At 37.2% G+C, this 26,820-nt stretch overlaps 1 protein-coding gene across 1 annotated transcript in view; it reads right to left on the bottom strand.

Annotated features, from left to right (window-relative positions):
- AHI1 (Abelson helper integration site 1) overlaps positions 1 to 26,263 on the bottom strand; it is a 96,849-nt gene extending 70,586 nt beyond the window's left edge. Inside the window, exons 1-12 of the mRNA XM_082480257.1 lie at positions 26,148 to 26,263; positions 21,324 to 21,395; positions 20,275 to 20,396; positions 13,537 to 14,147; positions 12,810 to 12,967; positions 10,751 to 10,964; positions 9,795 to 9,987; positions 8,143 to 8,238; positions 6,283 to 6,468; positions 4,031 to 4,180; positions 1,684 to 1,816; positions 603 to 726 (exon numbers count right to left, since the gene is read on the bottom strand). Of these exons, the coding sequence (XP_082336383.1) occupies positions 603 to 726; positions 1,684 to 1,816; positions 4,031 to 4,180; positions 6,283 to 6,468; positions 8,143 to 8,238; positions 9,795 to 9,987; positions 10,751 to 10,964; positions 12,810 to 12,967; positions 13,537 to 14,147; positions 20,275 to 20,396; positions 21,324 to 21,333 (1,997 nt within the window). The 5' untranslated portion in view covers positions 21,334 to 21,395; positions 26,148 to 26,263. The remainder of the gene's footprint in view (positions 1 to 602; positions 727 to 1,683; positions 1,817 to 4,030; positions 4,181 to 6,282; positions 6,469 to 8,142; positions 8,239 to 9,794; positions 9,988 to 10,750; positions 10,965 to 12,809; positions 12,968 to 13,536; positions 14,148 to 20,274; positions 20,397 to 21,323; positions 21,396 to 26,147) is intronic.
- Positions 26,264 to 26,820: the final 557 nt, after the last annotated feature.

Genomic DNA, 26,820 nt, shown 5'->3' with positions numbered 1-26,820 from the left:
TAAAACCTTGAACAGATTAGTATTTTAATGTTAACACTGCATTGAAGTACACTTTTAAATTGTAGAGGAAAATGTGTATACTTTTAGTATCAGAAATATTACTATTAATTTTCATTTAAAGCAATTTAAGTTGAGTTATTTAACTGTGTCAAAAAAAGACGTATATATGTACAATGTTGCCAATTTATACATGTAACTTGAATCTTAAATTTTCAGTTTCCAGCCTCATGTTCAAATTTGCAAACTTAATACTGCATTCATAATATGGCAATTTCTCCAAGGATAGAGTATTTCAACTGTTTCTGTGACTTTGGGAAATATAAAGTAATCTTTTTTTTTTCTGCACAGTAGATTTAGACACTACAGGTGGAAAGCTTGGAAAAGCTTTGATCTCAAAAATAGATATATATTAGAGAATAATATAGTAAATACAGCATAAATTATTAGCTCCATCTTAATTTTTATAATATTATAGAGTAAGCCACACTGCAATCAAGTCTTTAATTAAAACATTACAGCACAGTTTTTACTAAGAAATGAAACCAGACCACTTTCTTTTGTGCTTCTGATACTATCTGCCAGAATATCTTTATCATACTGACCTGACAGTGCAATCAGAGGATGCAGTAAGAAGATATTGATTGTCTTTTGACCAGCAAAGATCATACACTATGTTGAGGTGACCATAAAATTCTCTCAGGAACAGTCCAGAAGGAATTTCATACACTAGTGAAGTTTAAATAGAAAAATAATTTTTTTCTAAGTATTTACAATCAGTTATATGCAATTATTAGTGTAAAGTTTAGTCTAATCTTGGGCTGAGTTTCTGCTAGCATAAGTCAACTCATTTTCTTTATCTTCTCATTTTCAGAGAGCAAGATCAAATAGTTGCTAGATATACATAGACAGCAAGCATATACTTCCATCTAGTGGTTCGTGGATGTCACTGATGTCTTAACCCTTAAAGAACAGCCTACTTGCTTTAAATCATTAGCCAGATTAGGATTAGATTTTTATTTTTTTTTTAAATTTTGACAGCTACCCAAACAATGTTTGAAATAGATTAACATAGAGATCATTTTATGGGGCTGTGTAATAAAGGAATCTAGACTTACTGTTACTTGCATTTAAACATTTACTTTGTGTATGCTTAAAATACTAAATTTCATAATTTCATAATTTTCATAAATTTCTAAATTTCATAATTCTTATGCAGGGCTTAAGAACTATGCAGTTGAGGCTACTGTGAAGAAGCAGCCCCAAGTTGAAGTAATAAGGAATATTTGTAGTTCCAACTGAATTGTACCATGGAAGACAGCAGCCTCCAGTAGTCTGCCTGGAGATGACAGTATTCCAGGTATGGTAACTTTCATGACCAGTTATGAGAAAAACTTAGACAAAAAGCATGTTTATCAGAAAATATGTTCCTTATGCAAACTGATTTAGTATTACTGTTAGACCTCTGCGCAGAAATAATGTGATTTCATACCATTAAACTGTATATACATTACCATGTATGAATAGCCAGTTCCAGCCTTATTAACACAGAAAGAGCATTTTCCTCAATGCTCTTTAGTGCATAGAACAATTTACAAAACGCAATTTAAAATACACCTTTTGCCCTTTAATTTCAAACTACGTGAGTTACAAGAAAAAAAACACACAAACATATTTTAAACTTACAAAGAATGGGATAGCCATTCCTTCCTGCACATGCTGCTGCCAGTGTTTTCCCATCATGAGAGAAACGAATACAGAAACAGCCCATATCTCCACCTCGCAGTGAAAACAGATGCTTGTTCGGTATGCGACAAACCTAGCTTTTCAGGTAAGAATTGGAATTACGCAGTTACGAATATTAACTACTCAATGCTTAAATCACATTTTTAGTTCCTGTCATGCATAAGTTTTTAAAAGCTACTAACACCTTAAGGGAATTTAAAAGAAAAATTCAGTGTCATAAATAGAGACAGTTTTGCAGCATAACTTAGGCCACATCCATCTTGTGTGTTCATTTCTACCCATTATTACAGACAACTAGCGAGTTTTAAAAACCTAAGAAAATTTAAAATTGAAATAGTTTCCTTAATCTTAAGAAGCACTTAATGATGACTGTTGTCAATAATATAAGCTGTAGAGTTAGACTGTAAATCAAGTTTCTTTAAGGAGTCTAAGCACAACTTTTATTAACTTAACGATTGCAGTGTGAACTCAAAAGTCTAAGTACAGACACTCAAATCTTTGGTCTAGCAAATCACCTTTAGCATTCCTCATCTGTATTTCAATTCATGATTTTTTTGAAACATAAGTGGAGATGAAACATTTAAAAAAATTGCACAGATACTGTAGTCTCCCTTCCTCTCCCCAAAATATTTCCTCTTTTTCACACCAGGACTTTTTCTCCAGAACTAAGTTCAAAGCTTTAGGGTAACTAAAATATCCGGAGTAGTTACTCTACTCTCTAATCTAAACCTGATTTATCTTTATGAGTGAAAAATAAGTATAAACAGATTCATATGCATTTAAAAGTATAAAAATAGATCTACTTAAGAAATAATTGAATATACAATATTCACTTCAGAATAAAGGTAAACACATCTTGTTAGAAACTATATATGCAATTAAGCCTTCTGCTTTTTAACCTCTCTTTAAAATAAAACACTGCAATATTGAATCAATAATTCAGCTCAGAACAAACTTCTTTTATTTACAGGTCATGCAGCTACAATTCACACATAAAATTAATTTTATATTTAATTCATATTTCAAATATTTCTATAGACCATTTTGCAAAAATAACATGTCATCCACCTACGTATAGCTGTGGAGACAGATACAAATATATTGTGATCCTTTAAAAAGATAATTTAGCTTTAAAGGTAAAACAATAAATGTGTAAAAAGGAAATAACAATTTTGAGCAATTATTAAACAAGCACGTCTGCTTTAATATTCTCTGGCAAACAGATATGCCACATCATTCTAACCTTACTGAAACTTTTTCACAAGATGAAACATCACAAAATACTTCATCATTGCTACTACAATTCTTCAGTATGGATATGGACTAGTCTAAGAATAAATGAGTTGCCAAGTTTTATTTGTACGATGGCAGGCAAATATTCTTAGGATCATATTCCTCTTGGTTTTGATTACACAGTCATTTTCAGAATGGCAACTTTCTGAAAAGTAACAAACATTAACCTAAATACACCTTTTATGTATCCTGCCATTGTTGGCAAGAAAATTTCCATTGTAAAAAGTGACTTGTTTCTTCTTTACTATTTTATTATTATTAGCAAACATTACTGGGAAATAAAATTAAGTCCATGTATATTTAAATGTTCTTTTTGAAAGTATCTGTGTAAAGGACTACAGTCTGGAATCAAAATAAAAATAAACATTCTTTGTTAACAAACCTTTTATTATTCAATTTTTTATAGAACCATGAGCTTACATGACTTCCATTCTACGGAAAAAATATTAAATCATTGCACGGACATTCTATAAGTAGTTGCAAAAATATTCCCTGTATATGATTGCTAATCCCCATTAGATACAGTGATCTAAGAGTTAGGCTAAAGTCAGCAAGATCTTTCTTAATAAGGTTCTTCAATGAAAGTTCCTTCGTAATTCTGTTATACTGTAAAAAAAAACCAAACTTTAACTGTGGGTATAAAAAAAAAGAAAAAAACAAACAAGAAAATATATTTCCAATCAAGCTGAAATCTGAGAGGTGGTTTCCTGTCTTACTTCCACTACCTGAATAGCTCTACCCTTTCAAATTCCTAGAGAATTCTGGAGATAAAAATACCTGATTGTTCTTGGAAAAAATAGTTAAATCACCCACACTTGAGAAGAAGCTAAGCATCTTCTACTATTTCTGAGAGTTCCTTACGTTTTGCATTTTGTTTACTATTTAGTTTGCTTTGATGAATGACTTGCTTCGTAATACTTATAACAATTAAGTTATAAAAAGATAGTATGTCTTTAAATTATTTTTCCTTAAGAAGCAAATAAAAACACTTCACCTGTCCAGGCAATCTTGTCCATTTAATTGGCTCCTTCTCCTCTGGGAAAGGTTCACATGATTTTTTAGATCCCTCTCTTTGGAGCTCACACAGCGTTGCACTACTTTGTTCCCGCTGAACAGCTATCATAGAGCGGAAAGAAGGAGCAACCTTAAGGCAAACAAAACTAAGTATCAGGAAAAAACATTTTTAAAATTAACACTGTAATATCTGAAAAGATTAAAAGGTACTTTTCAAATGCATTGCATTTTTACGTCTGAAAAATAGAGATTAGAAAAAGCTTAATACCTGAAAGCTGCCCAGCAAAAATTTCATTCAAAGTAATCAGCAAGTCCAAAAGTAATCTGAGCTTCCAAAGTTGTGTCAATCAGATGGTATCAAAGATTTTTCAAATAATCGATACTTTTCTATTAACTATCTGGGTCAGTGAAAATTAATAATATTTTACTACTTGGCAAAGGTGGTGTATGAAATAAAGGATTTCAGCAGGTAAATAGTTCCAGTGACATTAACTTACCACCTTCAAATCAAAGTACTGCTTCGGCAACAAAATCTATTCATGGTACCAATAGATATTACCAGCATTGTGTAATGAACAAACTGTGTTCAAGTGTTGTAAAGAAAAAAAGAGGACCAACCACATGTGTGATTTTAATTGTAGGTAAAGCGTATATGTTTTCCGAACTTCTGTAAGTACAGTTACTGAACCTTACCTATAAGTTACACCAAGGTTGAACATGCAGGAAGCCTTAAAACTGGGAAGCAGCCTAGCAGCCCCATGGCTGAGGGGCACAGAGGCCATTAAGCAGCAGCTGCGGTTCTGATTGGTTTCACTAAAACAAGTCTCTTCAGAAACACATCTGAATACCAGGCAAAATTACTGTTTTCTTCCAGGCTGACAGCTGATAGATATCCACTTCAGGGTGAATAACTGTCTAGGTTCTTGTGACTGAAAAGGGAGGTTGGACACCTACTACGCAAGTAGAAACCAATTCAGGAGCTTAAATCAGTTGTCTAACTGATAATAGATCTAACTAATGTCTAACTAATAGATGTCTACTTCTACACAAGATGCTCTGTTTTATCTGAGACATCTGTTTTCATATCTACCAGGCCATGCAGGAGGTATGGGAGATCTGAGCCCTTATGGAGAAGCAGGAGACAAGGAAGGATCTGTAACAGATCTTAAACAGAAGCAGAAATCTATGCATAGAAAACTGCATCGTGCAATGGCTTTTATCTGGAGCTCAATGCTAGCCTTGGCAAATCTGGCATTTATCAGAACAAGAATGAAATAATATCAGTAGTCAACAGATCCAAATCCAGCACAGCTCAGAAAGCCTATACAAATTTATCACATCACTTGAGCTTCACAGAGGTCTGTAAAATAGGGACAGCTATAAAATAGCGACAGCACCTAAACATACCAGGAAAACATTCAGACCATGGAGAGTAGACGGGCTCAGAACACTTTCAGAAAGACAAAGTACAGCTGCTCAAGCAAAGTGCAGAGAATTCCTAACAACCTCAGCAGCTGAATGAGCAAGAGATATGCAGATTTCATTCCAGTATACAGATTAGAAACATGTTCCCAAAACATATGAACTCATCCCACAGATTAGCTTGGTTTGGGACCTCATCTCACCAGGTTTCCACAGATCACCCTTGATTATACAAACAGAGAGTAAAAGAAAGACTTATGACAACTGCAAATACATATGGAAATTATGTAATAGAACAATAAATGCTGTATTTATCTTGAATGCACACCTCAGCACATACCAACGTGAACCTGCCTTTAAAGGAGTTTTCATTCGAGAGAAAGTACGACTCATTATAGCCTGAGGGTGCAGGGAATCAGAGTTAAGTGACTTACATCTTCTCTCATAGAATTTACACACTTGCATGAGTCCAGTAGCTTAAAATGGCATTTTGCCTAATGAGAAGGAATATCAGTCTTCAAGAAAGTACCCTGAAAGTTTTCTGACTGTCAATGGCAAAATATGCAAAGTTGCAGATGGGAAAGTACACCTATTTTTCAAAGACAGCTATGAAGGGCTGAGTTTAGAATACATATTTTAAGATGCAATATTATTGTTATAGCTAGTTATATGCTAGCTATTTTATATACTGCGTACAGCTTTTATATACATGCATACAAATACACACTCACACACTCTAGCTAGTTACTACCTCCTACAGAAAAGTCTGTATATTGATAAATATATTTATATATGAAATATTTAACTTACATGATCTGGCAGTTTTATGCCTCTTACAGTTACATATAAAGTTGATGGATAACGATTTCTAGGACATTTTGCCCACCAGTTATAAACCTCAACAACATTTGAATGTGATTTCATCCTTGGAGGTGGGCAATATAATTGCAGACGGAGTTTTCCATCAATGTTTCGAACTCCATTTGCACCTACAAGCTGGAAGGGTGATTAAAAAGAGGAAAAGAGGTGTTAAATTAACATAAAAGTAATAAACGTCATTGATTATTTCTAATATCTTAAGCATCTACATTATAAACTCTAAAATCCTGGGGAAATACAATATCCCTAAAAGTGGTAATGAAGTAAGCATGTATTAAACACCACCAGGATTAAATCACTAAGATCAAAGCTTAGATGGCAGTCTAGCTTTGAAACATGCTTCATATGCACAATAGTAATATCCTGTATGTGGGAAGACCTCTGCAATACTTTTTTTTTTTTTTTTCCAATTACTGCTTGCTGGAATCACCCAAATCTCAAAGGACCGTTAGTCACGGAATCACGGAATCTTCAGAGTTGGAAGGGACCTCTAGAGGTCATCTAGTCCAACTCCCCTGCTAAAGCAGGATTGCCTAGAGCACATTACTCAGGACTGCATCCAGGCGGGTCTTGAAAATCTCCAGAGAAGGGGACTCCACAACCTCCCTGGGCAGCCTGTGCCAGTGCTCTGTCCACAAAGAGCCTCTTCCAACTCTGTCCCCTTTGAACACTGCAGCAAAGGTCATTGGCAAGGCTTTGACTCAGAGCAGGAGATACAGCAAACCAGTAACGTTTCCAACTTCAGAGGAAATAAGAGTTCTCTCTGTTGAACTAAAGAACAAGTGTACCTACTGCCATTAAAACTGACCACTGTTCATCAGGACATTTCTACTTTGACTGATACAGATGAAAGGATAATTCAGGCAGATGCAGTAGGAACGAAGAAGAGGGCACAACTTTATTTGTATTTATGAGATGGAAATTCATCCTTCCCTTTGTTCAGGAGTAGTCTGTACTGAATGCCTGGATGCACAGTTCCCACCAGCTATAGACCCAGACACAAGATACCAGACCTCTGATTCCAGTAGATTCATCTTGGGCAGAGCTGAGAAGACACTCTGTATGGAATAATATGGAGGTCCCTCTCCCCTCCCCTAAACTTGCAATCCATTACCTTTTCCTGTATTTCTTATGTTGTAGACTGCTCAATGCCTGTCAAGATCTACTGCTCACAGGGATAGGTGTAATTGAACAATCCTCACTAAAATTAAAGCTTGTCAACTCCCAAAGGCCACATTGGCACATTCAAGTCTCTCCTAAAAGGATAAAATTGTCTATTACGGGCTGGCTAAATTACCTGTATCTCATTGCTGCAGCATTTCAAACTCTGCAACTAAAAATGACAGGCATTTTATAATTAGGTTAGGGAGCCTTCTCAAAGACTGGCCAAATGAAAATGCCACTAGAATACAGAATAACTGAGGTACAGAAATTAGTGGATTTGTCATTTTCTTTGCAGAAACAATCTCACGAACACACAGAAAACCCCCAAACAAAACCTCCTTCTGAGGTTTCTGAGGTACCTCATGATCAAAAAAAAAAAAAATTCTTACACATTCTATATTTTCTTGAAAAATACATATTCTTTACTGTCAAGCTTGTTACTGTGAATTTTATGGGGTGAAGGAAGAAGGAAAGGAGAGAACAGCCAAGAAAGCAAGGATTTGTTTTTCCATCTCTGTTACCTGGAAATATTAAAAGAAATCTTTGCCCACTTTGTGTGGTTAGTGTCTTTTAGATAATTGAATAAAAATATTTATAATTTTTTTTTCATTTAAATATTTACAATACCTTTAGAAATGCCCAACAAATTTTTCTGAAACCACATTCCTGAATTTGTACATCAGAGTTGGCTCGCACTTCATCCATACGCAGAAAATCAAGGATCTGAAAGTATTGACAGGAATATATTTCTAATGAATAAATAGTTCACAGTAACTAAAAAATACTGCTGAAAATATGCTAGATGTGATTCACTAAATTAAGGAGATTTCAGTTTTAAGCAGTTACAAAAACAGTACTTCTTCCACACTAGTAAGCAATTAGAAATAACAAATCTTTATGCATTTACCTGATGACTATTTATGACCTGCTTCAAAAAAAGAACAGAACTCTGGTCTTAAAAAGCTATTCTTGCTTCCCTTCTGTCTCAACAAATGTGTTCATGTGCAATTTTCATAAATCCTATACAGTTCATAAATCATATAGATCACAAATCTGACAGTCAAAACCAGCTGTATGTTAATCTAGCTGGAAAACGACAGTGAACAAAGGTTAGTTTTCCTTTCCTAGCTTTATCACTTATATAATTGAATCGATCATAGAATGGTTTGGGTTGGAAGGGACCTTCAGAGATCATCTAGTCCAACCCCCTGCCATGGACACTACATCAGTTTGCTCAAAGCCTTGTCCAACATGTCTTTGAACACTTCCAATGACGTCCATGAGTTTCTTCGTTTTTCTGGTCAGTGACCAGACCTTCTCATATTTAGCCACTCCTGGAGGTTTATCTTGTATACAAAAACACTTGGAATCATGCTTTATTCAAATCAGTATTTCATAAACCCCACTGAAGTCAAACAGTATGCTTTCAGTATAGTCATACTTTTGGTCCCAACATTAACATGATTTCCATGAAGAATCTTTACATACAAATGTAATTACTTTTGTGTTAAGCAACTAACAACTCAACTCTATAAATGTGTTCATTTATGAGCATCACAAAGCAAAGAAACTTATAGTGATATTGTATATACTATCTATTTGAAATATAAAAAACAAGGAATGAGAAAATATTTATTGTATTAGGTTCCCATTTTTGGGTTAATACCACATAATCTCTCATTACAAGTATTGAAATACTTAAGCTCAAGATCATGTTGAATATATAATGTACAATTTTTCCTTTAAATATAATTGTATTGGAAGATGAATTAATAATTACTCTGTGAAGAATAGGAGAGAAGTAGATCTCTAAACTGTTAATGGAAAACAATGCAATGGCTTGCTCATCAATGCAAGGGAAAAGAGGTGTTGCTACAAACAGGCAAACTCCATCTTTGAGTTTCTGGTACTTAAGCTTCTTTTCAGATTTCAAGAATGTAAAAATGGAAAAAGTTATATCCTTTCTGCATGGTGCCATCCCTTCTGATCTAGAACGATCTTACCAGCCTTTCCCAGAATTTTGACAGTTGATTTAATAAGAAAGCTTTGTCCTCCTTACTACTATCAAAACAGGGGAGTCGAGGTATAAAAAAATATTTATTAGTATTAGCAATCACCAATACCACTTTTTGGTACCTCTACTTAACTCTGTATCTTAAGACTATCACTGAAATAAAACACCCGAATTGGTCAAATATGTACTGTTGAAGAAACAAATCATCGAATGTTGAATAAAAATCATAACACGCATAAATTTGATGTAAAATATTTAACCTTACCTCAAAAAACAGGATTACCCAAGGGCTTTCTTCAGTATTTTGAATAAAATAACTAAAACGCTCATTAAATATGACTTGCTCCTCCCACTCTGGAACTGTTGATTTAGACTGTCTGAAGTCATATGGTTGTGTCATAATAGGAAGAATATGCTCTATTTGTTCTTGTTCATAATAAGATGAAACTTTCCTCTTGCTGTTTGAAAATTTCCGAAGAGTTACAATTGTTATAGCACCTTAAAAAAACCCAACTCAAACAAAACAGTATTTTCAACTACTGAAAGCAAAGAAACATTCAAGATACCATTTGTTTGATTTTAGAAAAAAAAATTCTAATACCACCCGAAATTTAAGACAATTCATAATGTATATAGAAATACCATAGGCTGAAGTTCAAAATCCTAGCAATCAAGTTACTGTTACTAAATTTATGCATAATGATCATGGTAGAGTCTACTGCTTAAACACTGTTAAAATGTGGTTTTCAGGAAAATTATGCATAATGGCAGTGGAAACAAGTAACTGAAGCGATCAGAAATATGAACAACTAAACTTCATTTCAGGATTTTAAAAGTTCTTTTATAAAACAGAAAAGGCAGACACTATTTATGCTACAAGAGTTTTGCTTACTTATTCTAATCTTAGCTTCTACGTATTTTTGAGATTTAGGAAATCTTCTGTCTGAAGGAATACGGAATGAACTGTACTGTAAATATGGGGACTTTGAGAGTAATACAGCTGTGCAGAGCAACTAAAAGTACCAAAAAGAAAAATACTACCCTAATTTACTGTTGCTATATAGGTAGGTTACTGTATCTATATCACAGATATAGAAACTAATGAATGACCTTGCAAGCTTAAAATTCAGCATTATTTTCATTTTCATATTTAACTTTCTAGGGAAGAATCTATGTATTTATAGTAATAATTTATAACAGAAACAGTTTAATAAAAGTCACCTGTGATCCTTCTTGACATATAAGCCAGTTCTCTGATCAACAACATGGATTTTAACCATGGGATGAGATACCAGGAGATCAGCTTTAAGTCGATCAGATCGATGGATATAAACTCCCAACACAAGATCATCATCAAAACCAAATTTAGACTGAGTTGAAATTTCCATATTCTTCATTTCCTCATCATTTTCCACAGCAACTTCTGTGTTTTCTTCTAGAAACAGGCACAAAGTAAATAGAGGTTACTATGTTCCACTAGTGACAGTTTAAAGGAATAAAAATGCTTAGTATTGTTTTAGCAATCAATAGTAAAGTAATAATATTTAACATGTTCTTTAAGTAATAGGTTAAAAGAAAATTATCAAATTTTCAGCATTTTAAACACGTATGAACATACACGTGAATTTATATTAATTAATATACTATACACCTATTAACAAACATTTTTATTTAAAATCAGTCGTCTTCCTCTTGATTGACGTAAGTACTTCTGTGCCACTATGACTTAAAATCCATACAGTTCAATATCCTGCTCTGGACTACAGCGTATAGTAGGGTTCGTTGGTTTTTTTTTTTTTTTGGTTTTTTTTTTTTTTTTTTAAGGAAAACATAATAAACAAGATAAGCAGAAACGCTATTTTCAAAACTTCCTCATTTACAAGTTACAGTAAGACCATTGTACTTCATAGATATCAAAATACCTACTCTCATCAATTTCTGTCATCTCCATTTTTTAAACTAATTTTAAACTATTTTGGCCTCCACAACATTTGAGGAAATGAATTCTCCAATTTGACTATGCGGTGCATGAAAAAGTATTCCTTATGTTTGAATTGAGCATCAGGTTAAAACAGTGGTGATGCCCCATTCATAGCATAAAGTAAATAAAAATAATAAAAGAATAAAATGATAAAATAATAAAAAGACAATTAGAATATGCATCAAAGTAATACACTGTAAAGGTGATCTATATATTCTAATATTATTATGCCTAAAACCCCCCACTTTTTAACTATTTATCAATTTCAAAACTATTTACAGTAAATGAATTATCAAGATTTTAGATTCATATATCAAATTAACTTCCTTACAAATTAGTCTCAGAATTGGTAGAACAAAAATACAATTAAGTAACTAAAGAAATGTAAGCAAGGGCAAGTACCAGGTCCTGCACTTGGGCCACAATAACCCCATGCAGCGCTACAGGCTTGGGGAAGTAGGGCTGGAAAGCTGCCTGGCAGAAAGAGACCTGGGGGTTCTAATTGACAAGCGGCTGAATATGAGCCAGCAGTGTGCCCAGGTGGCCAAGAAAGCCAGCGGCGTCCTGGCTTGTATTAGAAATAGCGTGGCCAGCAGAAGTAGGGAGGTGATTGTGCCCCTGTACTCAGCACTGGTGAGGCCACATCTCGAGTATTGTGTCCAGTTTTGGGCACCTCAATACAAGAGAGATATCGAGGTGCTGGAGCAAGTGCAGAGGAGGGCAACAAAACTGGTGAAGGGCCTAGCAAACAAATCATATGAAGAGCAGTTGAAGGAGCTGGGACTGTTTAGTTTGAGGAGGAGGAGGCTGAGAGGAGACCTCATCACTCTCTACAACTATTTGAAAGGACATTGTAGAGAAGTTGGTGCTGGTCTCTTCTCACAGGTAATTAATGACAGAACAAGAGGGAATGGCTTCAAGCTCCAACAGGGTAGGTTTAGACTGAACATTAGGAAAGAATTTTTCACAGAAAGGGTGGTCGGGCATTGGAATAGACTGCCCAGGGAGGTGGTTGAGTCACCGTCCCTGTATGTGTTTAAGAGACATTTAGATGTGGTGTTGGGGGATATGGTGTACGGGAGAACTTTGTAGAGTAGGGTAGATGGTTGGACTCGATGATCCCAAGGGTTAGTCTCTTCCAACCTAGACAATTCTATGATTCTAAGTGACTTCAACAGCTCAATCACTTCTGTGTTATTAATATGGAAAAATATTTCTGTAGCAGCGCAAAAAAAAGAGGTAGAGAGACTCGGACAAAGCAGCAAAGCAGCACACCATTCTAACATGTTGTTGGCAAACCTTTTCTGTTTTTCTTTTTAACCTTCTTCGCCTTAGGTTTCTTTTTTTCCACGCCTTCCTCCAGTTTCTGTCCTTCTGATGTAAACAGTCTTTCCAATGACTGATTTCGATTGCCATCTTCTGCTGGATGATGCTGTAGCTCAGAAAGGGACATTGCACTGCAATGTAATGGATAACTGTCAGCAATTGCATTCTACCACACATATGGATACAATTGCTCATTACCATTATTAATCCACTTGAAATTTTCTCTTTAGCTCTGCAACTCAACATCTGTGTGTCTTGAAAATGCAACACACCCTACCATTAGTGTCGTGCCTTTTTCATTTCTTTTCCCTCTTCTTTTCCCCCTAATTTCCAGATAATTGCAGAAGCATTCATATGAATAGAGCTAAGCTCATAGTCTTCTGCTGGATCAGGGCCATCACCCATCACTAAAAAACCATGCGCTACCTTAAGTTAGTTGAGAGTGAGTTCCACAGAAAATAAACATCAGATAGTAACGAAGGATATTTTTTTAAAAAAGTTAAGCAGAATCTGTGAGTTAAATATTAATCTTAACAACATTTTGAAAAAGTATTTGGTAATATTTTTCCATAACAGAATCATCCAGTTCATCACTTAGAAAATATGTACAGTTTATGAGAAAGTGTCTGCCTACCTTAAAACAAAATGAAACATTTTGCTTAAGATTCACAGACACACAGTATACAGTTTATCATGGTACCTTGTTTCAGCTTCACTTAAAACTGCTACTTCTTTCTTCTTTTTCTTCTTTTTGCCCACTTCATTGTTCAATACAGCTTCATAGCTTTGAACACTGGAGGTAAATTCGGACATCTGTTCTTTAAGTTTCATTCTTATCTTCTTTTTAATTGCATTTGCCTCATCCTCAGCCACATGCAGCTGATAGGCTCGAATTAGCTCTTCTTCCTCTTCTAATTCAGTTACATTTCTCTCTTCAGTCAAGGAATTTTTAATCTTTCTATCACCTTCTTGATGAGGTACATCTGTTTGTGCTTTACTTTTTGTTTTCTTCTTTGAAAAATCATGAATCTTTTCCTCAAAACTCTCCAATTTAGCCTCACATAAATTTTCCTCCTCATTAAATTGTTCTTGTAACAGTGATTTCTTTTTCTTCTTGTTAAACTTCGGTTGCTTGTTCTCCTCTCCACAAACAATATCATTGTTTATTTTCTCTGCAATCGAGGCCTTCTCTCTCAGTTTATTTTTTGTAAATCGGGGACTCTCTTCTTCAGGATTATACGTGTTGTTTATAATTGCTTCATCATTCACACTTTCCTTAGCTAAATCAATATTACTTCTAAAGGTGTCAAGCTATAAAAGAAAAGAACATAAAACATACTTGTACTAAAAATTATGTTCTAAGGATAAACATACTACTTTATTTCTTTAGCAACATTACACAAAGTAAAATGAAATCAAAGATCTAGTTATTCTCTTGTTTAAAATTAAGAAGTGGCAGATTGAAAGGCAACAGAAAATTCACACTGAAAAAAAAACGTTTTGTGTTTGAGGACTTCAACCTCAATTTTGTTTCACTGTAGTTTTAAATTACTTTTATGTATATCCCATAAAAAAGCAATCAAGTCTACTCCACAAACAGGTGCCACTACTTTAGACTATAGAAGACAAAGATTACATACAGCAGGAAATCAAGTATTTTCATATAGGCTTCAGGCTCAGATATTTGTAGTCTCTTTTACTGAAAGTTGCTTGCCAAAGTTTGACAGTGAAACTATATTAAAGAGTGCTAAAACTGAAAACCAGATTTCCATTAAGAATTTTTTTTTTTTAAAGTTGAACTCCCCCCCCATTATTCTTAGTAGAATGACAAAGAGTTGATCTAAAGACCAGTCTACTAAAAACAGCTAAGGTAAATTTCAGCTAATGCATTTGTTTGTGCACTCCTGCCAATTTTTGGTGTTTTTACAGAAGACACATTGTAAACTTCCCTTCTCCCTTCAGGTTTCTATTCCTGGTTACTAAATCCCTGGTTATAACGGCCCATCCCTGGAAACATTCAAAGTCAGGTTGGAAGGGGCTCTGAGCAACCCAATCTAGCTGAAGATGTCCCTGCTCATTGCAGGGGGGTTGGACTAGATGACCTTTAAAGGTCCCTTCCAACCCAAACTATTCTATGATTCTATAACTCCAAACAACCCAGCTAGTAACTAAGGCCTAATTCTGTAAGGAGCTTAACAAATATATCTCTGTTCCTTGCTGGAACTTCTATAAAGTTGCTGAGGTTCATTTACTCTGCTGTCTTACATAAAACTCCCTGGAGGCTCCACATGAAAGATTAGAAAGGACTTTAAAACACAAGGAAAGAAAATTAAAAAAAAAGTTGGAGAAAATTTAAGTATCTGCATACAATCTTTGCCAAGATCATCCTCCTCCCTGAAACACAGACATCTTCCCCTTCCAGCTGGGATACTTCTTCCAGTTACTGAATCATGTTTGCCTCAAACATTTTTAAAAAGAAACAGTATGTGTAATAAGTAATAAACAAAATATAGAAGCTTATAAGAAGAAAATACAGAGAACAAATTTGCAACAGCAATCATGCTTTGGACGACAGATCCTGACTTAAAAGTGCCCACCTGCATGAAAAACCTTCATTCTACTCATGGAATAGAACACTCAATATGCAAGTCATCTGCCTCCATATTGTACACCCTCAATTATATGAGCCTGCAAACCTTCAGCACTATCCTGTTTTATTCACATCTGACATTTGAAGAGAGAACATGGAGAGCAAGGCAAGTATTGAGGAAGGGAAGAAAAAGGAAGGAAGGGAAGAAAAAGGAAGGAAGGGAAGAAAAAGGAAGGAAGGGAAGAAAAAGGAAGGAAGGGAAGAAAAAGGAAGGAAGGGAAGAAAAAGGAAGGAAGGGAAGAAAAAGGAAGGAAGGGAAGAAAAAGGAAGGAAGGGAAGAAAAAGGAAGGAAGGGAAGAAAAAGGAAGGAAGGGAAGAAAAAGGAAGGAAGGGAAGAAAAAGGAAGGAAGGGAAGAAAAAGGAAGGAAGGGAAGAAAAAGGAAGGAAGGGAAGAAAAAGGAAGGAAGGGAAGAAAAAGGAAGGAAGGGAAGAAAAAGGAAGGAAGGGAAGAAAAAGGAAGGGAGGGAAGAAAAAGGAAGGGAAATTTGAAGTACATGAGTGGAAACACAGAAGAGAAAAAAATCAAGGAAGTTTATTATTTGTACAGGAAAATTGTCAAATAAAAGCAGTATGACAAGAAAAATACACCAAGACAAAATTTAACACAGAAATAAAAGCCAATGTCTGAAAGTAGAGACAAAGCTTAAAAATGCACTAACTAGACTTACTAATGCTACATATTCAACAACACTGTCCTAACAAAGTACGAGTTAAAAAAAGAAAGAATCTCAAATTTCATGCAAATATGCTTATCTAATATATCAGAAAAATCTAAAGCCATCATATGTCTTTTCAGTACGTATCTTTATTTTTAGCATCCCATGTCTAAAAATAGCTTAATTATCTCAATATCAAATCATGAAAAAACAGTCATGCTGAATTTTGCCTTTCATAAAAATTAATCCATTAAGCCCAAGAAGTAGAATTCTTTGAGAAATCTTAAACAAAAAGCCCTTGCCTTTGACCTGTTCAAGTTTCTAAAATAACTCTGATATTCAAGAATCATTTCCTCAATGAAGCCTAGCTATTGCAAAAACTTGCTTGAAATATTTACCAGAACTTGTTATTTATTATGTCTACAAACAAAAAAATATGTCCACAAATATGTGTCATGAATAGTAGCAGCACACAGTCACTTAATTATAGCAAATTTACTCGTAGGAAAAAAATACGGAATATCCTCATAATGAAATAAAACGCAATCTCAAACTACAGCAAATTCCAGGAACATTATTAATAGATACTGCAGGCAGCACAAAGCTGCTTCACCAGTTCAAACACAAATTCCTCAGATACATAGCCTGTACGATCTTAACTCATGCCAATTTTTCCACATGTTGTAATTACACGCTGTAACTAAACAGAAAGAAAAGATGGGACACAGTCACAAAACATTAAAGTAAAAGCCAAGGGGTTCATAAAAACCATTATATTAGGTCACAGGCAGATACTGCTATAGATTCTCTGTCTTAAGTGCAGGACCAAGAAAGATCAACTCAGAGCAATCGTCTATATTTAAACACACTTGAACTGAGTTAGAAAGAGCAGTTAGGCAGGAAAAGCAGTTCAGAGGATAGGCCTGTCTCTGGAGTAACTCCAGAAGGTTGCTGACCTGAAACTGACCTCCTCAGCTGAAAGCATGGAACAAATGAGAAGGCTTCCCCCCCCCCCCGCCAAAACCAGCTCCACAGCCACATTCCGATACCAGGGCAGAGGAAGCAGTCTTCCCTGAGAAGAGACTTACTTGGACTACTGGCTTGATAGGAGCAAGAGATGGGCACCAGCCAAGATGCACACAGGTGGGCTAACACACAAGGCTTGTATCACCATGATCCAACCTCAGATCACGTTACTTGCCATTTGTGTTCCAGAGCTGACAGCAGGGACAATGCCTAATAATCTTACTCCTTTCTAAAATGGCTTCTCAAATATGCATGAATGGAACCTGGAAACACATCAAGTGTTTTTGCCCAGGGTATCCGGAAACTCAGGTAATCAGGTTTACAGAGGTATCTGAACTTTTCCCATAATATAGGCACACCTTGAAAAATTAGGAATGGACATTGCCAACCTACTGAAGAGCTAATATGTACTGGTTGTAAAAAAACATTTACTTACAACTGAATGTACCTGGTAATGAATGTACTTGTGATGCTGGCCAGTTGTGTGGGATGTTTAAAAAAAAATGTAATGCACTAGGGAACCAATTTTACTGTCATTGCTCATATAAGACTACAAAATGTAGACACTCAAAGCTAGAAGAACTTTAATTTACAGATAGGATGAGCTTGGAGAAGTTTCACCAAATTTTAACAGAAAACATTGAGAAAATGTATAGGTCAAGTATATGGTCAACTATTAGCAGGTCTCCTATTTTAAATATAAGAAACAAAGGGCTAAAACCCCGTGGAAATCTCAACAATTATTCAGTGCCTGTCAGCTTATGGAAAAAAATAGGCTATGAAACAAACCCTGGGAAAATTCTACAACCTCAAAACTCCGCGGGTTGTGTTTTACATCTAAGACAGAAGCTAGAGTACTGAATTAGTCAGAAGAAACCTGTAACACATCCATCTTACCCAAAAGAACACATGAATTTTCAAGCCTGGAGATAGACTACTGTTACCTGTACCCTCATGAAACTCCAGACTCCAACCTGTCATCCAAGGCCTTATGAAGAAAGAGAAGGAGCGGACTCAACATGGTAGGAAGTAAAAAGCTTCAAATGGATAAATCTGTTGTCTTAAATACAAAACCTTAGTTATCAATTCATGCTCATCCCAATATTGTAAGCTGGTCAGACTACAGTTAGAGAAGAAATTGGGGATCTTGTTTTTTACCTGGTAGAAAACTTCACTTACATTTTCTGAGTTAAACATCCCCTCTTCTACCATGAAATTTAGATTGAACCAAATAAACAAAAAAATTTCACACTGACTTCGGACAGACTAATTCATCTGGGCAAAACAGTCTGGGCATTGCCTGGTCCGAGGCTTGCCTCATTCTAACACCTCGCAATAGGAGGCACAATTGGTGAAAAAAACAACATGGTGACTGTTAGCCCTGGAAGGGATACCAGCAAATTCACTTTCTGACTGTGTCCCAATCAATTGTTTTTTCAGACATGTCTTCAGGCCTCATACCCACTACACCTGTGGCTATTGAACAACAAAACAGACCTTTCACTGGCCACAGCTGATGTCTATGTCCATCTCTATTACAACACCCTCATTCCTCTCAGTTGTGACTTCAAACTCATCCTGCCCTCCTGACATCAGCCTTTCCTCTGAGTCAGGCTGCCCCCCTTCTCTCCAGGCAATGGGCAGACAGAGCCAAGCAGGCAAGTGGGAAGGCAATGTCCTTACCCTCGCTTCTGTCATTTAAAACCACAGCAACGTCCTGCAGCTCCAGAACTCCGGTTTCAAAGAAACAGTGGACTATGATGCAAAAGGTTTTATTAATCCAAGAAAGGCCAGGTTCAGTAAAGGCAAAATATAGAAGCAGACTGAAACATTTCCAGTGGAAATATGCTCTCAACCATGACCTGTTTCTGATAAAAACTGGGAGACCATTTATGGCAAAGACACAAAAGACAACCATCACTGATAAATTTCACATTATTTCAAGCTATGTGAAACTCTTATACAGTTAAATTATATAAAGTGAAGAAAACTGCAACAAAACCTGCCAACCTTCTCCATCTACCTCCTCCTCCTCTCCCACACACATTTATTTCTAACAAAGAAATGACTAGTTATTTGCTGAAGCTTTTACAGAAATTTCTACTTGAATGCAACCAGCATGGAAAATACGAACCTGAGCTCTTGAAACCTTGCCACACTTTAAGAAAATATTCAAAATGGTCAGTAGTAGGTTTCAATACACATTCTCCTCAAGTTCTTAGTTTTTTGGTGCTTTGGTTGGTAAAAATCTACGGCTTCAACAAAACCATAAAGTAAGGCTTCCACACTGATCCTAAAAGCGCTTCTAAATTTGTGTGTATACCATTAACTTGTGATTCAGTTCACTGTGATTTTAAGTGTTTCCAGGTAACTCCAAAACACTAGGGTTTTATATCAAAGACTTCTGGAATGGAAACCAATTTTAAAACCAAAGAAACTTAAAATATTCATGAGTAATATGTCATTGCATATGAACATACAATTATGTGCTCAAAAATACTTATATCATAAAGTGCAGATTTAAAAACTCATGTTTCATGAAAAAAGCAAACCTAGCCAAGGAAGAATTTAGTCTCACATTTACACATATGCCAGCAAAAAAAAAAGAAAAAAAACACCCTCTAACTCTTCTGTGCTATATTTTAGATATCACATCGATTCTCTGTATAGACTATTGACTAAATACAATATACTTCAAGGAATGCAAAATAAAAAAAATCCACACAAATATCAACAGCTAGAATTCTACTAGTCCATCACTCAAACTCCCACTAAAGTCAATAATGAATGTGAAAATCTTAAAACTTTTCTGAAAAATGTGAATGGAAAAAAAGTACTGGCAAAATTTACATGACTGCATGCCTGCATGTACTACTTTCTTCTAACAAGTATTATATTTTATATAATTTGGGCATACCTCCAAATTACAAGGATGCACTGCTGGTACACAAACAATAAATAAAAGCTACATCAAAAAATAAGGATATGTGCAGAAATATACTTTATTTTTCTTAAATGCTTACATCTCCTTTCTATAATACATTTACCCGATCTTTTTTCCACCAAGGCAGGCAACTAAACAAAGATTGCATGTGTTCAAACTCACCACAATATTCTCCTCAGACTGAAACTTCTTTTTCTTTGATTTCTTTCTGTCTGTTAGGCCAGCATGACGTCTGAAGATTTCCTCAAAGCGGACTTTGGTTTTTGCCTTTGCCTCACTTTCAACTGCAAAAAAAAAATTTAGAGTATGATTCACTCCCTCAATAATCACCATTGCTAAAAAGTGCGTAATCATGCTTCAAAATTCACCATTGCTAAAAAGTGTGTAATCATGCTTCAAAATTGCAAAGGACAAGAATTATTTTATCAGGGAAAATTTACCAAGAAATTCAGTTAGTATTCAGTTGAGAACTTCCACTGCCAAGAAACCACACAAGGATAACTCATCAACATTGTACAAATGCACCAAGCTATTACTTGTTGCTGATGTCGGCACTGTCTACTCTGTTTCCTGAAGAAAGTACACTTTGAAGAGCACACACATCAGGATCCACTCAAAACTTGGGCTAGCCAAAGCGGAGGACAGGTTATTGCCCGTGCTGTTCATAAACAGCAGCACACTGATAACAAAGGCGACACACTGTCTCCAGGAGAAGCAGCAGCTCTGGGTTCTGAGTCAGGAACCCAGAGGAGCACCACCATGAGACAGATCAGTAAGAGGCAGGAGCATGCATGGATCCAAAATCAGCTGTAGCTGAAAGCCCCTGCCTTTCTGTGAATCACAATACTGCTATCAGCAGCATTTCAACCCTTGAAACAGTAGGTGTTCTAGCCCCCCTGAGGTAATGCTTAATTTGTAGCTACGGATTTAAAAAAAAGGCAATCTGGCACACCACTGAAAAAGGCTGTTGAATCCTCAGCTATAGCACGTTTACCATTGCAATTACAATTCTTACAAAAGTCCCCAAATTAAAAAAAAATAAAATAATAAAAAAACCCAAGCAAACAATGCTTTGAAAATCAGCTATAAACATGGACTTAAAACAGAGTGAATGCAGAATTAAAAACTTTTAGACAGAAGTAACTTCTATCATTTGCATCTAGTTCTGACTATAAAACACGTATTGGAAATCAAACACAAAGTATTCTTACCTGCTGGCATTTTCAGTCCACAGTTAGAAGTGGCTCAACAGACCAGCTGCTTCTTCCTCAGAATTCACCATTCTATTTAAAGTAATTAACAACTTTCATTAACATAACTGGTCCATAGACTTGAAACTAACAATTGAATGCCTGCTAATTAATATCAAGGATGACTACAGGTCCCTTAGGGAAGTATTTATTTCTAGACTGTCTAAATTATTAGAAGTTCTTTGCCATCAAATCTCAGCATCTATCGGACACTTGTTATTTGAAAGTAAATAAAAAACAACACTACAGCAGCTTAATTAGCTATATATTTCTGGGCAACAGCCAAATACTTGAGTACTGTAGTCCTCCAGTCTTCTAAAAAAACCTTACAGTTTATGTAAATAATAATGACCCATGAAGCCATTTATATTGAAGCTTTTCTAATCAGGTTCCTAGTCTGACAGCACCATCAAAGAAGTCACATTGTAGCCAGCTGATAGCTTTCAATGCAAAGATTTAATATCTGCCAGCAAATCTAACTTTACTACAAATCTCTAAATATTTATGTTTACATAAAGCATTTGTATTTTACATAAAGCAGACAAGCAATTACACGAAACTCATTTCTCTACAGAAAAAATGTTAGGCCCTCCTGGTTGTGGAGAAAAGCCTACAAATCCAATCCAAAGCTTGAAGGCAAATAAAAATATTACACAGCTTTATCTTTTCATCAAGAAAATTCAGAATGTTTTACAGAAAACTTTAATACAAAAGCTGTTTTGTAAACAGTGGAGCTAATAAAACCTAGCTTTCTATGAATGTGTTATGTTCTCCTTAGCCTTCCATGCAACAAACTACAGCACCAATCTCCCTGACAGCCCATCAGGCAATAGCTCCAAGTTCTCCCTAGGTAACACCTTCTGTTGGACACCACTAACTTACATTCTCTGGACACTAGACTACATCTATCCTAGTAAATTCAGACGCAGCATTAAATACTGCCAGGCTATATGGTTGCATTATCCTTGGCACCATTTTGGTCCAAGCCATCTAACACCTACCCAAGCAATTCCTAGGTACAGTTTAGTAGTTAGTATGGATTATTATTATTAATAAAGGGTTTGCACATAGCCACTCTGATTTGGGGCTAAGAGTACGTATACTACCATTAAAGTAGCAACATATCACTTGGCCTCAACACTAAAAATCACTCCTGGGTACACGTATCTTACAGGAAAGAGCAGAGGCTACACTTACGTCCCCAAGCACCTGCACTACCTTACCTTACCCTCAGATCCCTCCCATCTCTCTTTCACAGTGTTCCTTGGTTATTCCCTGTCCCCCACAGGCTACATACTTTCAGGTCATTTCTTATTTGTTACTTACAGTAGTTTGCTTTGGTTTGGCTAGCCAGCAGACCAAATGAAGAAAAACAAACAAACAAAAAAGGCAAAGTGTTAGGGTTGGTTTGGGATTATAGGAATTTTGATTAGTCAGCTGCCAGGTGTCATTAGTTTATTTCATGTATTAAGCAAAGCATCTATGCTAAGCATCCACCAATCTAAGGATGTTTGAAATGAACAAGAATGACCAGAAGGGACTTTGTAGGAAGAAAGAAAATGTTTTGTTCTGTAATATGCTTCATCATGACACTGACAATTTAGCAATATTTTCACTAACTGAAATATGTTTTGACTCATAGAGCAAAGCTTTACTGTCACAACTAAAACAGGAAATTTAAAAATAACACTTCTTACAAGAAATGAAAACAGAAAATATTATTGAAAAATAAATCTGAAAAAGCAGATTTATACTCAGTTATACTAAAAGGCTGTTTTAAAAGTTCTACAGTTAAGCGCTGCTTTTCAACTAGTCGATTCACAATTAGCTAGAAAATACAATTTGAAAGAGTAGAAATCAGAATATAGTTATAAAATACAGATTTTATAACTTCAGTCATTCACTGAGGATTGCAAGAACGAAGAAAAGTCTCTTATGACTAGTCGAGTGATTTCAACCACCTCTAAGAAAAACTAATTACAAACAACAAATGAAATGCTGAAGTGCTCTTAAATTTAAAACATAAATATGAGAGACAATATAGAACAGCACAGCAAAATAACTAAAGTGCATACCTGTTACACGTACGTAAATAATTTTATGATCAAAGGTTAAATAAATCACACCAAAAAAACCCTATAGGTAAATTAATTTGGCAGATACTTTTGCTTATAACTGAACAAACACCTTTCCAAAGGCTAGGCTCACCTCATGTCTACCAGCACTCTCTTTAAAATGCATAGATTTGCCTAATTCACCAGTGGGTGCATCATTTTCTATTTACCTCTATTTACTCAGCAAAAGTCTATCCTCTTTTGGCAATAAAATTAAGAGATAAAGTCCTGTAATGATAGTGCTATTATTTTATGCAGATTTCCAATTTAGAATTGCATGACCTTTGACATCGTGCACGAAAGCAACTATTCGACTTGTGTAAATATAGATCATTAATCAACAAGGCTGTTTACTCAGTTTAATCTCACCTTAAAATAGCAGAGATTTAATCTTACATCAAAGTTCAGCAACCACAGTGCCCCAATGTGAATAAACTCAGTTATCATTAAGATTAATCTTGTAAAACGCATTTTTGTCTCATCAGATTTGATCTCTTCCATGTTAGCAAATATAGGACAATCCAGGAAAGATAAAACTACATACTTGGTACAGGGGCATATTCCAGCCATCAGGAATAACTAAGCAAACAAAATCATGAAGCCCAAAGTTCCAAGAATTACTATATTTACCTTCCTGAAAACAATCTAATTTGTTCTTCTCTAATATTCCATCTATATTTTTAAATGTGATTCTGCATTAAATTCTTGCTCTTTTCACAATATTTTACAACACTCACTGAGTTGCTATATTCTGCATCCATAATATAGGAAGTCTCTATGCAAAACATGCCACAAAGCCCTCTATTCACAAAAAACACTTTTATTGATCACTAAAAAAAAACAACAGCCAAACAAAACATATACTATAATGGAGCAGAACATACAAAATCTGTACTACACAATGGAAAGTGCAAAATTTCCTATCTAATTAGGACCATTTAAGAAACTGAGTTGACAAAATATAATTGCACACACAAAAGTGCAAAATTTCCTATCTAATTAGGACCATTTAAGAAACTGAGTTGACAAAATATAATTGCACACTTCATGATTTTCATGAGCTAAATCCTTTATTTTTATCATAAAAAGTTAATGTAATCTTCAGTGGCTGAAAACAAGTAGAACATCAGGTGTTGTTTACTTCTCATCTTTTAGATGAGAGCAGTCACCATAGTGAGAAATCTTAGGTTTTACTGGTCAGTTTCTAAACCTGTAGATCCGTAGGTATCTGAAAAAGCTTTAACTTGAAATTATACAGCAAAATAACACTGAGTCAAATCTGTTCCTCTCCACTAATGATATATGTGACATCAAAAACCAATCTGGTTTTATTCATGAAAATTTAAGTCCAGAAAACTGACAAGACAGTTTTATTATTACCATGTAAATACCCATGTACTTGCATATCAAATAAACACTATTAAAAATTCAGTAGCTTTCTACCAGTTGAAATATGCCTGTAAAAACCTTGTGTGCACACTAATTTAAAAGGATGTTTAAAAAAGCTGGTGCTACCCATTTGAGTTTTCTAATAGTAACATATCAGAAAGCTTTAGCTTCAGAGTAAACTGCCATTTTTTCCCAGATTTGTCACCTTTCATTGGTCAGGAGGCTGAAAACAGTCTCTGCTCTGATGGCAAACCTATGGACTTCAGCTCTATATAAGAAAATACAGTTGACTTTTATTATTTAGTACATTTTAAGTCTCTGCCTTATCTTAGATCATAATTATGAAAACAGGTTCTCATCCAGAGACCACCCTAAGTATTTTAATTTCCAAAGTGGCACTTTGCTTCGCATAAAGGAGTAATGGTAAACAACAAAGATGCAAAGGAACGTGCCCAGCACACACCGTAACAAGACTAAGCAATGGGATTAATTCCATTTAACGTGCTGATGCACATTTCCTCATGCGAGAGAGGCATCACTGCTTCGGGGCTTAACATGTCAGGCACAGGAGAAGCACTGTACCTTCACGTACATGCGTCGGGGTACAAACTGACCACACAATCTCACCCGAGTCAACTACAAAACTTGCACCGGGGTGGGTAGGGGAACACAATAATCAAGGGATTTTGGCTTCAGGCGACATGGCTTCACGCCACCATGCTGCACGAAGGCCAGAAGACGACGGCCACACACCGGCCTCTCTAGGCGGCCTGTTCCGCTTGGGCCCCCCCGCCGGTCAGTCCCCGGGATTACTCTGAGCAACCGCGCCAGGTACGGGACCCAACTCCCGCTATTTCCCACGCACCCCTGCGGGTCCCCGAGCCCCGGGCCGGGCAGGTCGCCAGCCACCCTGCCGGACGATCCCCGCCCGCCTCACGCCGCCCGCGTGCACCGCCGCCGCTGCCGCGCGCGCCAACCGCCGCGCCACAGCGCGCCCCGTAACGGCTTCCAAACCCCCCACACCCCGGGCGGGGGAAGGGGCCGGCGGCGGGAGAGGGGAGTGCCAGCAGGCGGGAAGGGGAGCCGGGGGAGGGAAGAGCGGCGGGGAGGCGTGCCTCAGCATACCCGCCTCTGCAGCCGCGCACCGGGACGAGCGGCGGCAGTGCTCGGCGGGACCCCGGCCGTAGCGCGACCTCCCCGCCCGCGGCGCGAGGCCTGGCTGAGGCGGGCCCGCTCCCCAACGCCCGCCCGCCCGCCGCCGCCGCATGAAGCCGGCACTCACATCGGCCCCATCGGCTTCCGTGGCACCGCCGCGGCCGGCCGGCTTGCCTGCCTGCTTGTCTGTCTGTCCCGCCTCCCCCCGCTAGTGCTCTCTCCCTGGCCCCGCACTCCCCCTTCGCAGCACTGCGTGGGTGGTTTGGCCGAAAACAAGCACGGCTGCCAAGGAAACGGCTCGCGTGGCGCATGCGCGCGGGAGGGCAAGGAGGAAGTAGCCCGCCGGGACGGCTTCGGCAGAGCAACCTCGCGCGGTTTCCCGCCGGAAAGTCGCGGCAGCAGTGAGGCGCATGCGTGTTAGGGCCGCGCGGGGGAGCATCTGCGCAGTTAGGGATAGGCTTGTGGGGACGAAAGAGGTGGAGTAGGTCGTCCCTGTGCGCATGCGCGGCCTGGGTTCCTGTCACACCGGTGTTCTGTGCTAGCGAGGCCGGGAGGCGGTTTTCCTTGGCCGTAGCGCTCTGAGGCGGCGGGAGTGGGGCTGGGCCTGGCGATGAGAGGAGGGAATCCGGCTGTGAGCGTCCTGGGCCGCCTGCGTGGGCGATTCTGCCGCTCTGGTGGCGCCGCTTCCCGGTGTGGCCGCCTTGCCCTGGCGGGGGCCTGTGAGAGGAGACCGGAGGCGCGGCAGTGCCGCCCGCCGTCAAGCCCGCCACAGGTCGCGGGCTGGCGGTGTGTGGCGGAGT

The sequence above is a fragment of the Vanellus vanellus genome (genome assembly GCF_965231255.1).
Source record: "Vanellus vanellus genome assembly, chromosome: 3".
In the NCBI taxonomy this organism is placed as follows: Eukaryota; Metazoa; Chordata; class Aves; order Charadriiformes; family Charadriidae; genus Vanellus; species Vanellus vanellus.
The sequence above is the reverse complement of the archived record's forward strand: the minus strand, read 5'-3'. Positions and strand labels throughout refer to the sequence as shown.